The sequence below is a fragment of the Tauraco erythrolophus genome, chromosome 14, assembly GCF_009769465.1.
Source record: "Tauraco erythrolophus isolate bTauEry1 chromosome 14, bTauEry1.pri, whole genome shotgun sequence".
NCBI classification, from domain to species: domain Eukaryota; kingdom Metazoa; phylum Chordata; class Aves; order Musophagiformes; family Musophagidae; genus Tauraco; species Tauraco erythrolophus.
The window spans coordinates 4,730,118-4,746,281 of record NC_141478.1 but is presented as its reverse complement, the minus strand read 5'-3'; the positions used below and the strand labels follow the sequence as shown (position 1 = coordinate 4,746,281).

Genomic DNA, 16,164 nt, shown 5'->3' with positions numbered 1-16,164 from the left:
GTTACAAAACACACCCTTATGACAATAAATTAAGAAAACATTTTCAGGCTTTCAGGAAATTCTTTGTGAACTGGCCAGTTTATTTGTTACTGTCTCAGTTCATGGTTCTAGGAGTTTCCTTTGGGAGGGAGGGAATGCAAGAAAATTTGGGAGAAGATAAACAACGCATATTAAATGACAAAGCTTTGGTGAAATTAAAAAATTCCTTTGTAATCGACTTTCAAGTAGTTTAGACCTGACACATGCCTTTCAAAACTGTGCTATTTCATAAAGTCCAAAATCAGCACACATTTATGAGATTTCCCATTTCCCAGGAATTACATCCTGGCCAGTTGTGATGGCTGTTACTTCTCTGTACATCACCTTCACTGCTGGTTCTCACTCTCAGTAGGGAAACACTGCACAAGTTCAACCACAAATGCTAAACATGACTCAAACACAGCTCAGACACAACACTTAGCACTTCCAAATAGAGGCAGTATTTAGTTCCTCATTTTTTGGACAAAGCTAAGAAGCTCTGCACATATCACAGTCCCAACCCTAAACGAGTCAATCCAACACATCCTTGAATAAAGGTCCAAAAAATCACAATGGAGAGCAATATAAACCAGTTTTAATGAGCAGCAATGCCACACTTCAGAGTTCTCAAAACACAGGACTTCACCACGAACTTCACCTGCCAAAAGAGATGATGTGGTAACATGCACGATTGAAACCTGTTTATAGACTGTAGCATTAACAGCTATACACTGTGTGCTAGGCTCCAGGATCCACCTATCTAAAGAAAGAACAGCTTACATGAAGGATAAATTGGAAACTCAAGGATCAAAATCACCAGTTAATTCAGTAGTATCTACTCTATGTCGCAGCATAAAATCGTTACTATTCCACTTGATGTGCAAGCAGTAGTGTTTCTCATGGAAGAGTGGGCATGTTTAATACTTCTCTGCAGCACAGACTCAGGGAACCAATATGCCCTTTGCAATTAGCGCAGTGAGAAAGGAAGACCAGCTTCAATTCTGTGAGGTGACCATGCACTCAATTTCAAAGGCAAATAAATCTTCAGATTAGGAACACAAGCACTTAAATGGCTTTTTAGAGAAAGATCACATCTGAAACTCTTTGTCTGCCACGTGTTGCTCATCTCTTGAAACCCTGGTAGACAAAGAGCTCCTCAAGTGACTCTTGACTCTGAAAAGGAACCATCACTAAACTCCTTGAACAATATAGGTAAGAACCCTTAGTATTAGCTAAAATTGAGAGAAAGAGATGAAAATTAGTGAGAAAAAGAAACTGCAAGATAAGGCTGTGGACTGTCTCGCAGAAGGAAAGGCAATGTTTAAGTGTTTCAGGTGTTATCTACATACGTTTTCACGTCCAGGAAGCCTGAGCTCTAGAAAATGTTCAAAAATGAAATTATTAGCCCCACTTGCAAAGAGAAGGTGGGCAAAATCCATTACCTGGGGACAAAGATAGAGTTGTGAAGGAAGTTCTCAAAGACTTTCCGGTACTCTGCTTCCTCCTTCTCAGCTTGCTTTTCTGCCTCTGTCTTGGGACAAGCACAACAAGGTCCTTTTTCTCCCCCACAGCCCTCTGGCTTGGTAGGTTCAGTAGCTTCTTCTGTATCAATGGTCCCATCAGCATATCTTCGAATTGGGACTTTGTCTTAAAAGAAAAGAACAGAGGAAGCTTTTTTCTTTTCTCTCCATATCATGAACACAACAACAATACATGTCTGCCCATTCCCTTCTCGCTGTCGTTATTCACAAAGAGAGCTGTGAAGTAGGGCATAGGCTTTAGCTCTTGTCAAAAAAGTGCACCAGCAGGGAAGAGTCATAGGCGTTTTGACAGAACCACATTTCATTTTCCTACCTTTGGAGCAGTAATTGTGTCTGTAAAGGTAACTGTCCTGAGGTTGCTGCTGCCATCGTACGATGTAGTACGAGAGGTTGCCATTGGGAAGGGAGGGAGGATTCCATTTCACGATCAGTTGGGATGAGGAGTTGGATGCTGAAATAACATCCAAGGGAATGGATGGCACTGGAGGGGAAAAAAGAAAAAAGAAAAAGAAGGTATTTAAATCAAGAGCATTCTACAGTGCATTTCCATGCAAGCTTTCAAAGTGAATCCCAATACATTTCTATACCACAAGAAAAAACACCATCCTATTTCAAAGAAAATACTTCCTACGTACGCCCCGCTAACAACAGTTATTACGGGTTCAACTGCAACCACTTACAGTGTCAATCTGAAGTTGTACTTAAATTTACCTTCATCAGTAGAACAAAGTTCGAAATCCTAACTCTAAATAAACGCCCCATAGTTCCCAATGAAAATAATGCTGAACCACCAGTTTTAATTCAAATCTTAATGCTGCTTTCATAACTACTGAAACTTTCTAGCTTTAGGCGCATCATCTGCACATAAATTCCACTTCTGTATTAGCTACAGAACTTGCACAATAATATAATAAGCATTCCTGCAGCATTATCATGCTTAGATGAGGCTTTGGGCAACCTAGTGTACTGGAGGATTTCCCTGCCCACGGCAGGGGGTTGGAACTAGATGATCTTTGAGGTCCCTTCCAACCCAAACCATTCTATGATTCTATGATCAACCTCTTACCTAAGAGGCCAGGATCTCACCTGCAGCATTGGTTCGTATATACACAATTTCACTTTTTGCTCCATGAATATGATGGTTTTCCATCATTGTGAGGGTAACAGCCTTGACATAAATGGCGTATTGAGTCCAAGGTTTCAATCCCTGCAGCAGAATTCCAGGATTGTTCTCTTTGTTTGGTGGCAGGTCAACGTCGACCATGTTCCAGCTATTGGAGCCACACGCATCTTGCCCATCGTACTCTGTCACATTTTTGAATGGCCTGAAATATTAAAAGAAAAAAATAGTACAAAATATTTATTTTCTCCTAAAAACCATCATATATTTATGAGAGTGCCTCACTTCAATGTTGCTCAATGAAAAAATAAAGCTTACTTGTTTTCATAGCAGAATAAAACTGAATAAAATCCGTATTTATTTCCAAGCGCTACAAAATTCAGACTTCGTCTTTAGCTGCAGGACTTACCTTCAGTCACCAGTAATAACACAAGGTTCTCCAGGAAAACACTAAACTTATATTTTTTTCATCCAAAACAGACAGTGACATGCTTGAGGCATATTTAGACTTCAACTAAGCATATATGAAACAGAAGCAACTCAAAACAGTTATTGATAGTGGCTGAGCTTTTTACTATAGAGAACCTAAACTTTCATGACTGGCCTTGACCAGTCCAACAGGCTTTTTTTCCCCTTTTATTTCCACACAATGCACACACACTTACATAGTCCTATAGTTCCACTTTTCCTAAGTTGCAACACTGGCACAAGAGCATATAAAGTACTATTCTTGTTATTAATTACAATAAACTCATCAGCACTAAGTTTATTGCATCATAGTACACCATCACAGTGACATTCTTTTTCAAGCGATGCTGGACATCAACTATTTGTGCTTCTGTGTCTCACAGCCTTGCTCCTTATATCTTTACCAGCATTCTTAACCTCCCTTTCCCACCTCCAAACTGCTTAGAGAGTTATTAGTGTGCTCATTTGCATTTTTGACTATGTTAAATTTGAGACACTACAAGGATGTAAAATGGTAGAGACACCTCTCAAGAAATCAGGATCTCTCCAGCAACTGCCCCACACTCCTTCGTTATCAAGAGATACTAATGCAGAAAACTACTAAAGCTAGATAACCTAAATAACAACAAACCCTGAGTAGACATCAAGGTGATAGGACAAACTCCTGATCTGTCGTGCTCTCTAGTCAGTACTATAAGAAGGAAAAGATCTCGGTAAACATGACATGACTCACAAAGATCTCCAAATTTAGACAAACCATCCAATTTTTTTTTTCCCCACCAAATTTTAAACTTCCTGATGGATTCGGAATCCATTGGTAGGCTTCAATCAAAACAATCATCTTTTTAAAGGAGGCTTGTGCTCCATCAAGAAAACAATTTGAACAAAAGCAGGACTGGAGGATGAAATATGTAAACTGGATGGGATATGTAAATTGCATGAAAAAAAAACCCCACAAAATTAATCATAGAATTGTCCACTGTATCTTGGACCATCCCAATTAGTCTCTGACGACATCTACTTACGCTTCTTTGTAGTAAACAGTGAAGCTAATGAGATCCCTATAATCTGGAGGTCGATACCGTTCCCATGTTAGTTTAATCCGATTCTTGAGCGTAGTGTTGGAAACAAAACGCAGAATGTGGCTTTCACCTGCAATACAAAAAGACAAGACAAGACAGTTAGCATCACATCACCTCTTAGTTTTTCCTGTTTCTTAGGTATTCGTTTTAGCTAATTAGCCTTTCCAGTACCACCTATGATACCACAGTTTACCAACAGCCTTTATATCTGTAGAGATTCCTATTTCATCCTACTGTATTTGAGTGCTTTAGAGTAAGCAATGACCTTGGCAATCATTTTACAGTATGCTGGAACTACTTGTCATTATTTTTTCTAAAGCAGATTTTCTTTTAAGGCATCATCAGAAAGCTCTTGAAAACTACTTCAGACTCTCCCTGAGTGAGGGATGGAAGCCCTGTTTATTCACAGGGCGGGTTTAGAAGCATTAAATTCATCATCCAACTCCAACGCACGCGCATAGAAGTAACTGGCCTCTGTGTTCTCCCTTTCCAGGACAACTTTTGACAACAATTCATTTTTCCAGGGAATGGGCAACATGGAAACAACAAAGGCGTTAACGTTCCTATTCACGAGAGGCTGGACCAAGAACTCCAAAACTCAGTTCATATACGGCACAACCATTTGATGGCAGCAGCTTCCAGCTACTCTTCTGAACAGAGCTGGATGGAAGCCGGCAGCTTTGAAATGAATGGCTTTTTCATTGGAAAACTCACTGAGCTTTCCAATCCAAAACAAAATAGTATTTTAAAAATTGAATTCTTGGTTGAAGAAATTGTGTTCTAAGTGTCAACTGTGAGTTAGCTTCTAATGTTCCATAGAAGTCTCTGAAAATAAAGGGGTTTTCACCCTTATGTACACTGGCACTATTGGTGCTGTCTTTTCAAAGGCAGTTTAGCTTAGCTTTTGTTGATTCTTTTCCCCTTCTGAGAGTCAGAAAGCTTTCTGTAATGTTTTTTTTAAAAAACAGGCAGCGGCTGGCACTGGCCTCAGTGGTAGTACGGACTGGCTGTGTGTCTGTAACTCCTCCAGGACTGCAAGCCTTTGCTCTATTGAATGTGCAAAGAATGGAGTGTGCCTACAACAAGGATCTATGCCATCTGCATTTATGCATCATGCCTAAAGAGACATTCAGCAGAGTACGTGTCCTAGTTTTGTAAACACCATCCAGAACAAGGGGACTTGACTTATACACAAGATCCATTTTAATTTACTCAGGTCCAAGAACACCACAAAAAGACCAAAGAAAAATGCATTGTCAGTTCTAAGAGTCTGAGTGTGATGTCAAATTTGTAAGCGTTCTGTCATGTTAATTCCTAGATGACAGATTGCTTTTAAATGTGTTGGATACACCTGGAGACCTGATGTGAAGACCACTGGAGCCAAAAGAGGACTTTCCAATAACTTTTGACCGATGCAGAATTCAAAATTAAATGCAGAGACACTGAAGTTTAGGAATACTGTAGAACACTGGAAACTGTTCTCAATTCGAAAACAAAGAATTTGAAAATAAAGCACAGAAAACTGAGTTTACAATAAGCACTTCTATCAACAAGACAAAATATTTGGCAAGAGCTGAAAAGAAGTTTGAACATAACAGAAACAGTTTGTTTTGGTGTCTGTGGAACTGTTATTCAGCAGCCTCCTTAGTATCAAGAAAGAGCAGCTATCTGAGAGAGTAAAATACCTATAACGACGCACATTTACGAAGGAAACAGAGACTGCTCCTCATTGGATATACCAAATCACTAGATTGTATTTCTCACTTCCCAGGTATGTTCCTATTGTTAGATTATGCTGTTTTCACAAAAAAAAAAAACAAATGGTATTTGGAAAGCAGTTGGCTTCACCAAATGGTTTTTACAGATGAGATAGTCACTATGTAACCACATCATTTTCCACACATGTGAACATACTTTACAGCTACGTTTTAAAAACTGACCAATTAGAACAACTGAAAGCGTACTGTAATTTCTAACTTCTAAATATTGTAGTGGTCAACAATATGGTAGTGTGTTGGGAGTTTTTCTGGTGACATCCTCCTATGCAGTTTGCCTTGAGATTTTTTTGTTTGTTTGTTTACTTACAGGAGGCTCTCTCCCCATTGTTCCTGGGATTTATATCTCCCTTGCTCTGTCGTCCTTTGGTTCCTGAAACTTCTTCCATACGGTAAATCTCAGAAACACACAGTTTAGGATTAAATGCAAAGTACATTTTCCCCTCCTTGATCGTCAAGTTGTGATGGTTCCAGTCCCACAGCTGCTGAAGATTGTGGTTGTCAAGCACGTAGAAGGAATAATTCCTAGAAAGAAATTTTTGAAGGAAAAATATTAGTTTTAATTCATAGCCAATTCCAATCAAGAATATCTTAACATAAGCAAACTTTAAAGCACCATGTTTCCTCTTATTACTTTAAATGGGTGTTCAGCAGAGCAAAGAATTTTCTTCTTTCACACGGAACAAGTTTTCCCTGCATACTCACTTTCGTCAGAGGGCAGGGAAATGACTGTAACACAAGACTCCAAGACTGACACCACACTATGCAAGGCCCACTCCAACATGTGTTTTAATAATTGTATAGAAGCTGCTATGAGGAATACAAGTTCATGTCCTCCGAACACCAGGCCTCTACACTGCATCTTCCATTTAGTGGCAAATGAGAAGCAGTAACCTTACATACCTTACGGGAGGAAAAGCACGGTACAGTTCTGACAACAAAATAAAATTGTGAACACAGCTGTCTTGCTTATGTTTACAAAAAGCAACTGTAAGAGTTTGCATAGTGAGGTTTCCTTGCCTCTCTGTCTTAGTTTACCTCTTGGCCCAGTAGAGGTTTCCTACATTGTGCCAAGTACAGTTGCCCCAATACATCCAAACCTGAGAGTAAACAGTTGCACCGACTGCACAGTACAGGGCACACGTTTCATGGTACAGAACCAACAACACACGCAGCAGCATGTGCTCAGACCATTCCCTATGCACAGCAGCGGAACAGGAACATCCTTTACTTCCACAGACACTAAACGCAAAATGGTGTGTGTAAATCCCAGTATATATTAAAAAGGAATTCCTGGTACCACTCAGTTGTGCTCAATTGGAAAACATACACCCAGGTGCAGCAAAAGCAAGATTACAGGCTTTACATGAGCAGCAATACAACACCTGCAAAGGCACTTACCGTTTCGCATTAGTAGGGACAGGAATGCACAACTGGGAAACGAGTTAAAGGTCTGTGTCTGATTTATCACCTACATCAAACCAACCGATCATGGCAGCATGTGTCATACTCTTCAGTGGAAAGTCCCACCAATGTTAACTACATCAAGATAAAATCCATTCTTAACACCATGAAGTCTTGCAACCTCTGCAAGTCATTTTGCATTGGTAAGCCCACGCCAGCTTAGTTCAACTAAGCTTTCTACAAATTTCTTTACAGTCAGAGTTGCTGCAGGGTAACACGGCATACAAACCATGGGGCTCATAAGAAGATGACATACTACTCATGTATGATTTTCCTTCAACTGCTTCGTTTAAAATTTAACGCTAATTCCTCTCTCACCCAACCTGAAGTGAAAACTGTGCATTCTGGTTGCAATCTGCATAGACCATGGTTGCAGCTTCTTGTAAAAGAGAATCATAGAATGGTTTGGGTTGGAAGGGACCTCAAAGATTAGCTAATTCCAACCCCCCTGCCATGGGCAGAGGCACCTTCCACTAGATTGGGTTTTTCAAAGCCTCATCCAACCTGGCCTTGAACACTTCCAAGGAACATACACAAATGTTGAGTGTGTTTTCAGAACAATGCGAAAGAAACCTGGTTTCTCCTATTTCCAACTGTCTCCTAATTATTCAGGACTTGATTGCTAATGAAGTTGATATACCTGGTACCGCTTCAGGCAGATGCTGAGAAGAATGTGCTCAGTTGACAAGGGAGCACATACATGTTTGTGTTTTAAACGCATCTTGCCAGGAGACAACAAGGATGCCAAACTGCATGTGGGATTTGACAGACAGCACCAAGAACTGTGTTTATCTGAAGACACCTATTACTCTTTTACAGCTGACTAAAATCCCTGCAGCTCCCTGTGCACTGCTGAAAAGATGACACTTCACCATAATTAGCTGCGTGATTAAGTGATGGCAACCAAGCTTTTCAGGAAAGACCCAAAAAGCCAGACTCAGCTTGAACACAATAAACAGAGGTGTGGCTCCACGACTACAGAAACCATCTTAAATATTTAATAACAGCCTAGCCTGTCTCCTGCTCACAACCGTGGCAATTATGCTTTAGACACTTGAGATAATTCTTGCATTAAAGCAACATGGGTAAGCTTTCAAGAGTGTGAATAAATGAGGCAAATCGAACACACACTGGTGCTTTACACAACTGCACAGCGACTGGGCCAGAGCTGGGAGTTACTGCGGCTCATGGGTTTGAGCAGCCATCTGAAGCAAGGCAAACAGGTCCTAAGGGTTCATACATACACTGAAAGTATAAATTAGTGGAAGTCACGCTAGCACCATTCCAAGCACTAGGGAAACCACATTTGGAGGGCTATATACAGTCTCAGTCACAGGAGAGGCGCAGAACTGCGTGGCTTGAAAGGTGGAGCAGAGGGCAACTAGAGTGCACTTACAGCTTAGGTTATAAATAAAGTTTTAAATAAAGATTATATCAGACTTTGGCTCTAACAGCTGTGGAAAAAATCAGAATGCCACGGAAGATAGCACGGAAGAATAAAGATTCAGTGTAGGAAAACAAAGCACTGCCAATCAAACCCTGGCGACAGTAACTAAGGGAATGACTGGAGATTATGGCCTGAAGGACAGGCTAAACCTCAACAGGAGTAGGAGGCACATCTGGTCCCAGGCTTGCCATAAAAAGCCTCAACGTGACCTGCATAACCCATGCACACCCACAGGAGAGAATTCCTACATGCTGTGTATCCCCGACTGCAGAGCACCCACAGCCACTTAATTATTGACTGCATACATGAAAAGCCAGCTTCACACTGCATCTGCACAAAACGCAACATCTGCGCACATTCACCCACTGTAAAGTTACGAGGCAGAACATGAGATCCAAACCGAAAGGAGATGGGAGTGATGAAAACGTCTCGAGCTTTCAATCACCCTTCATCCCTCTCCATAGCGTAGAGGGCACAAAAAGCTCCTGAAAGGGGTAATGATCAGATAAGTGCACTGTTAGTTAGAGAGCAATGCATGATCTGTAAAGGCAAGTGTCTTGCACCAAAAAGGGAATGAGAACTGGCGGAGGACTGTCAACGAGAGCGGTGGATGAGCTGGTTACAGAAGATGACCAGGCAGCAGAGGTTTATGGCAGACTGACTACCCTGGGACAAGATGAGCAACACTGCAGGACATACAGAATAGAAGATGTTAAACTGTCAGTGCTACAATGACAAGAAAGATGGAAAAATTCCACTAGACCAGATAGTTGGGACATCAACCAGTAAGAGACAGGAGAACAGAAAAACCTTTATTGTTTTACATACACAAAACATGACACATTTTGGCTATAATCTGTCTATTAACACAGTATATGTTCTAGACCTGTATCACAGTGTGACCCTGATCCCTGATGAGGACCTGACAACAACAAAGTCAAACATACACAGCACAACATCACAACAGAGAACAATATGGAGGACAATACTTGAACAAAATGCTCCACTTGATGGTCTCTCTTTAAATAGACTCTTTCTTCAGCAGTTCTCTAAAAGCCTGAACTTTATCAAATTTCCAAAACATTGCTAATCTTTTAATAATGCTGGTATTTTTTTTTTTTGCTTGTGTTTGCCCACCAGCACTTCAAACAGAACCACTGAGGTTATGAACAGAACGTCTGTCTCTAACAGATACTCACACACACATCTTGTGAATGTAAATTATAAGCAACTTGGTAACAGCTGATTTGGCAAAAACCAGCATCTCCACAGGCAAATACATGGGTAGGAAACCGTGGGCTTTTACAGTAAGCTGTGGAGTTGAAAGTAACGCACCTTACCAATACTGAAGTTTGGTGTTTTCTTATCCAGTTTGAAAAAACAAACTGATGAGCTTCTTAACCCCACACACAAACCCAGCCTCACGTCTCAGCGTAAAAACTCCCCAACTCACTTTTTTGAAACTTCACTTACACGTGGACAGCTGAGAAATCGTGTCTTTAGAGACTCTGCTTAAACAAGAACAAAGGCGAGGGGCGCTCCCCGCGGGAGCCTGCGCTGCAGACCTGCTCACCACCCGTGTTCGCCACCAGCCCGGAGGGCGTTGCTCATCCCTAAAACACTCTCGCGCACAAGGCGACTGCTTTGGTGCAATGCTGTGGTAGAACAGGCCTGGCTGCTCACGCCAACTGTCTGAACTCAACAGAATCCGACTGGCAATAATGATCCCAGGAAAGCAAACCATAAAGTCTTCAGCGAGGAGCCATGAAACAGCTACAGATCCTGTTCGCACCTTCTAACGAGCCTGACAGCTACTGATGCCCCTGCTTCGAAGTGGTGTAGAGAGCAGGGAGGGTTGTTCTGCTTTTACACGGACTGTCCCCAATTTGCTGCAGAAGTTGAAACGCAATGGCAGCAGCCAGTCGGTGCCACAACAGGAACTCTGCCTCAGCCACCGTCTCGTTGCTTGTTCCTAAAGGCCACAAATTGCCCGTTTTCCAGGTACCCAACTTGGAGATGCTTTGAGAAGTGCTGCCCATATGCCATCCAGCCGCATGGCAGCTGCAGCCGACGACAGCAACGAACATGCAGCGTCCTGGCAGAGGACAGAGGGGCTGGCAGAGTGAACGCCCGGCTAGGAATCAAAATCCTGCAATGGACGCCGAGACCCCTCCAGCACACCTCTGTTTCAGTTTCTTTAGTTGCAAAGAGAAAATTTTTTTCTTGCCGTGGGAGCACGTTCACTACGGACATGGTGTTCAAAAGAGGCAATGAATATTCTGAAAACAAAGTAAATTCCCTCTGAACTTCCCATTTTCTGCAACAACCAAGGCCGGCACCAGCAACTGAATAAGGAATAAAGAAATACTGAAGTCTCAGCTTGTTAGTCCAGTTCAATAATGAAAAAGGGACGGTGGTGGTGGGGTCAGTCGTGTAATGAACAACTACCATAACGGATCTTAAGTTAAGCTCCCTCTCACCCCCCCAAGGCAATGCTGGAATAAACAGCTATTGTTCCAGCAGCCCAGTACTTCCCAGGTTAAGACCCCGCTCCCTGTCATTCATAACTCTGCCAAAGTAATTGTTCAAGCTCAGTTCTTCCTCACCAGGTGCCTACTTCCATCTAAGTATTTTTGGAAACGTTATTTAGACTGTGGTAATGCCTAAATTATGCCAGGCATTTTTCAAGCAAAGAGACTGCCCCTGACTCAAAGTACGTAACTGCAGTCATTTCCTAGCATGGGTGAACTTTAGCACAAGTAGCTCTTTACTACAGATCTATTTTACCTCCCCCACTCGGCCTCATTTTCCTCTTCAAAGCTGCACCATTTACTTCTCTATTTGGGAATACGATTTAAAAACCTCCCATTTCCCTTCACATCAGCTCTCCTTGCTGACATACAAGGTACCATAAACATAATTACTACTTGAAACACAAAGCTCAAATCAAATTTAAAGAGAGTAAGGGAAAGAGGAGGAGAGGAGAGGAGACAAATCAATAATTGGAGTAGCTGTGAGAGCGAGCCACGTCGTAAGTGGGTTGAACGAGCCTTGTGCTCGGCAAAGTGATGAGCCTCCAGGATTTGCAATTAGAAACAAGCTTTCCCGTAGAGCAAGTGTTCTCACTGCAAACGACAGCGTGCTTTTCAAGTGCAGGATGAAGAGCTGCCCTTTAACTCGCTCCGTCAGATGGTGGAATTTTAAGAATTTAAGGCTGACCAAAGACTAGCCTGAGAGAAAGAGGGAGGTTGTGAAGAATCCCTCATGCTGTAATTTTATCCTGTCAGGGCAGATAAATCAGACACAAGCAACCTTTCCCATGACCCTCCCACCACCTTTTCTTACATGATTTCCCAAAATTCTTCATTTAATAATTCTCCCATTACTGAGGGAGACTTATTTCTCCCAGAGAAGACTGATTTAAGCTTAGGATGGCTACTTGATTCAGGAAGAAAAAAAGCAAGGCAGTTTGCTGAAGGACCATCACCATACCTCGGCACTGCAAGTTCTGCAGAGATAAAAACTTTTGTCTCGACTATCTCTTACCATCATAGGAAAATAGGAGTTATATACAGCAAAAAGCATCACACATTGTGTAATTACAGAAGCAACATAACCCACAGCAAACATTTCAAAAGACCAACTTTACTTTTCCTGACTAGTCTTTTTCCTCCTCAACAGATAATTCATTTAACGTTAGCATTTCAAGGAGTTGCTAACAATTGCAACTTGGAAACAACTTCATGCTAGTTGGGTCACTTCCAGTTGCACTCCCTGATTAGTAAAGTTCAGATCTCCTTTCAGTTGACATTCTCCATAAAATTCTGCTAAAAGTCAACAGTAAAGAATTGCAAGGAAATCCAATTGTTTCTGAGGATGTTCTTTCCTCAAACAGAGCAGAAACAACAAACGAAGACACTTTATCAATGTAAAGTATCTCCCTAGATAAACCTAAAGTGAAAAGCAACAGCAAAGTTACCATACACATCATTTTAATATACTCAATTTAATAGACGATTTGGATAGTAATCCAAACGAGCGATGACCACGCAATGGTGTCATTAGAGAAAAACGCTGCTTATTAGTGGAAGAGAAGATTCTGTAAGTGGTACATGAATGTTTAAGAGAATTATTATCCCTGGTTTTCTATTAAAGTGAAATTGCATCTACAAATATCTGAACACTTACCCATCCACCTGTTCCTCTCCCAGAATATACCGCAGGTTCTTCAAGAAAGACAGGGAGACTAATGCATGGGAATGGCGGATCTTCACATACCCTGTTACTGTCTCAATCAGACCCATAAAATTCTCCAGTTCTGAGGCGATGTTATCTACAGCAAGAAAAATGTCATTTTATTATTGCAGAATACATAGCTTTAACTGCTACTCTGCTTAATGCAGTATTAGTTCAGTAAAAGAAAATGTTGTTTGCTGTTGTTGTTTGCAACAAATGTTATTTGTTGCTTTTGAAAGTGAGAGACACCGGTATTCCTCTCCCAGTAACAGTTGTCTGTGTGGACAGATGGTTGAAGGGCAAAATAAAGCCACAACGCAACAGTGGAAAACCAGTCTTGCTTTTCCAAACGTGTTATCTGCTTTTTCCATGGACGTTACATGCTGAAGCCAGTACCAAATGTTGAGCCAGCATTCTGGCAGGGATGAAAAGACCCTTGTATACATATCCATGAGACTGGAATTGCTCTTCGGCTACAGAGCAAAGCTCAGGCAGAAAGCTCCATTGGCAATGGAGAATGAGACTGAAGATGGAGGCAGAGGTATGCTATTGGTCATCTCTGGGGCATAAAGCATTGTTTTCAGTGACCTAAAAAGCTCTGGCTACAAAACTGAGAACTCCTGATGAAACAGGAAAGATAAAACCATAAGGATGTCTGTAGTAAATTATTAAAAAGACCACAGAGCTAGCTCTACTCTTCATTACTGCCCCATCCCTAGGAACTGTACTGCCCCTGCCTAGGTCTGCAACATCTCATCCCTCACCAGGCTGAAGCTGTGTAGTCCTCACCTCCTGCGATCCCTGGCCCATGCCCATTGCCTGGTGTCATTATCCTGTGAAGTTATGCTGCAGTTGTGAGGGGACGTTTATAAGTGCTCAGGATGAGAGAAGTTGCTACAGGGTGTGTTTGCTGCCGTAAACAAACCAAAGTCCTAACAGACGGCTGAGAAGCCCAACTACCAAAGGTTGGTTCCCATACGAAATAAGCTGGGAGGAAGCAGATGTTTTTCAGCACTCTAAGATAATACTTAAAAAACGAAGAACCCCCAACACTTGCCCCAGGTAACTGGAGCATCTCCCATAAGGGAAGACTGTACCTGTAGCAGAGGGACCACAAGTGAAATAATCCACACGCTGCTGTTTCTAAACCCTGAAGCTTTCAGCAGGAGGAAGGGACTGAAATATATCTCAATCTTTCAACTTTATTCATGAAACCAAAAGGGACCTTCCGTAGGGTGATACACTTCCAATAAAAACTAACAGTGATTTTTACTCTGCTTTTAAGAGCTCATCAACTGTCAACACTTCCCTGGCTAGATGAATCACTGCTCTGACAAATTTAATCCAGAGCTTGTTCAAGACATGAGACAAAGGTGGCCAGCTCAGTCGAGAGGCACAGTGCGAGGCTTTATATGAGCTCTCAGCACTCTGGATTCCATGTTTTGGCAAGACACCACACCTTGCCTTAAAAAGTGAGGATATGCAGTCTTACAGTGCCATGCCAGATGCAAGGATTTTCAACTTTTCCACCTTCTCGGGCCTTTATTATTCCTTTGAGACTACTGCTCATCTCAGTGCCTAATCGTGGTTCCCTGCCCTGCCAGAAAAGCAAACAGAAATACCAGCTTATAACTTGGTAGCTGACTACCTATTCCATCCGCACGTTGGAGAATGGTGTTACAGGGGGCCAAATCAAACAGGAGCACTGCTACGAGACTGGAAAGCAAACAGTTTGCTCAGTTTCTACTGTTCTTATCGTTTATGCTGACAGACAAAAGGAAAAATATTAAAACCAGCCTTATCAGAGGTTCATAAAGAGAGGGCAATCACTTACTTCCACGACGGATGTTAATCAGCAGATTCCCCTTAAGAATTGTGCATCCCTGCAACATTTGTGCTGACGTGACAGAGTCAATGGTCTTCGTTTTCCCATCCTCACAAATTTTGGGACAAGGCCCCTCACAAGGACTGCAGAACATGCTGTTGGGAAAGAAAGGGAGACTGAAAATGAGCAACCATACACAATTCTGAGTCTACAGGCTGCTTTAAATTAAATATTGAAAGACATTTCCCTCTAAAGCTTAGACAAATCCTTCAAGCCAAAACGAAAGTTACTTCTGCAGAGGGCTGCAGATAACTTAGCACACTTGCCCCCTGGACTCTGGAGGGGCTGGAGCATCGTACCGCCTGTTTACAGCAACATGGGAGTGAACAAACGGACCCATACCCACTGCTTGCCAGCTTCTGAAAGGCTTTGTGGTCATTCCAAAGTGGAAGGCACTTTAGGTAAAGCTCAGTGCCCTTGCCTTTGTGCGTTTGCTCTAAATTAATTGTAGCCAGAAAGACTACCCTTCTCCTTTGTGCAGGCATCCTCGGAGCGCTGTGAAGTTTCATGTTAATCCACGCCCAACTGCCAAAACCAGGCCAGCCAGGAACTAGAAATGGGAAAATACTACTCAAGTTCTTATAAGGTTGTCTGTCTCCATGCCCTTAAACCAACATTTGAAGCTCAGCACTAGGGAATTCCATGCTCCTAGTTGTTTTAACTCAGGAAGGACAACTGTGGAAGCATACAGTCATGAGTGATGTGGAGAAAGCAAGAAATAAATTAGTCACTATTTCTTATAGCTTAAGAGGTATTAAAGCAGCAAGTTTAAACAAACAGAAGGATGCATCTTGATGCAAAGCAAAACTAATTTGCAACAGGAATTGGGAGAGACAGGCCAGGAGTCTAAGCAGGTTTAAAATGGATTACAGAGATGGAAAGAGAACAGGTCCACCAGTAACTATAAAAGACAAAAACAGAAACAGCCCTGAATTCGGATAAATCGGATTGCCAGAAGCTGGGAGGAAACACTGAAGTACAGGCTCACTTCTCCTGCTTCTTATGCTCACAAGTATTTGTAAGCATTTTTTAGCGGCCAAGCTCAAAGAACAAGAACTCAGGCCAGCCTAGCATTGGCTACAGCAGCTTTTTAAAGGCTCCATGTTATACTGTGTGCATACTCATCTC

The 16,164-nt window shown here is 41.9% G+C and overlaps 1 protein-coding gene across 2 annotated transcripts in view; it reads right to left on the bottom strand.

Moving 5' to 3' along the window:
* The window catches only part of IGF1R (insulin like growth factor 1 receptor), a 178,549-nt gene that overhangs the window by 25,665 nt on the left and 136,720 nt on the right, over positions 1-16,164 (bottom strand). For both annotated transcript variants that reach the window (XM_086620012.1, XM_086620014.1), the window contains exons 4-10: positions 14,986-15,131; positions 13,104-13,248; positions 6,315-6,529; positions 4,173-4,299; positions 2,646-2,884; positions 1,873-2,040; positions 1,461-1,665 (exon numbers count right to left, since the gene is read on the bottom strand). In XM_086620012.1, the coding sequence (XP_086476138.1) occupies positions 1,461-1,665; positions 1,873-2,040; positions 2,646-2,884; positions 4,173-4,299; positions 6,315-6,529; positions 13,104-13,248; positions 14,986-15,131 (1,245 nt within the window). The remainder of the gene's footprint in view (positions 1-1,460; positions 1,666-1,872; positions 2,041-2,645; positions 2,885-4,172; positions 4,300-6,314; positions 6,530-13,103; positions 13,249-14,985; positions 15,132-16,164) is intronic.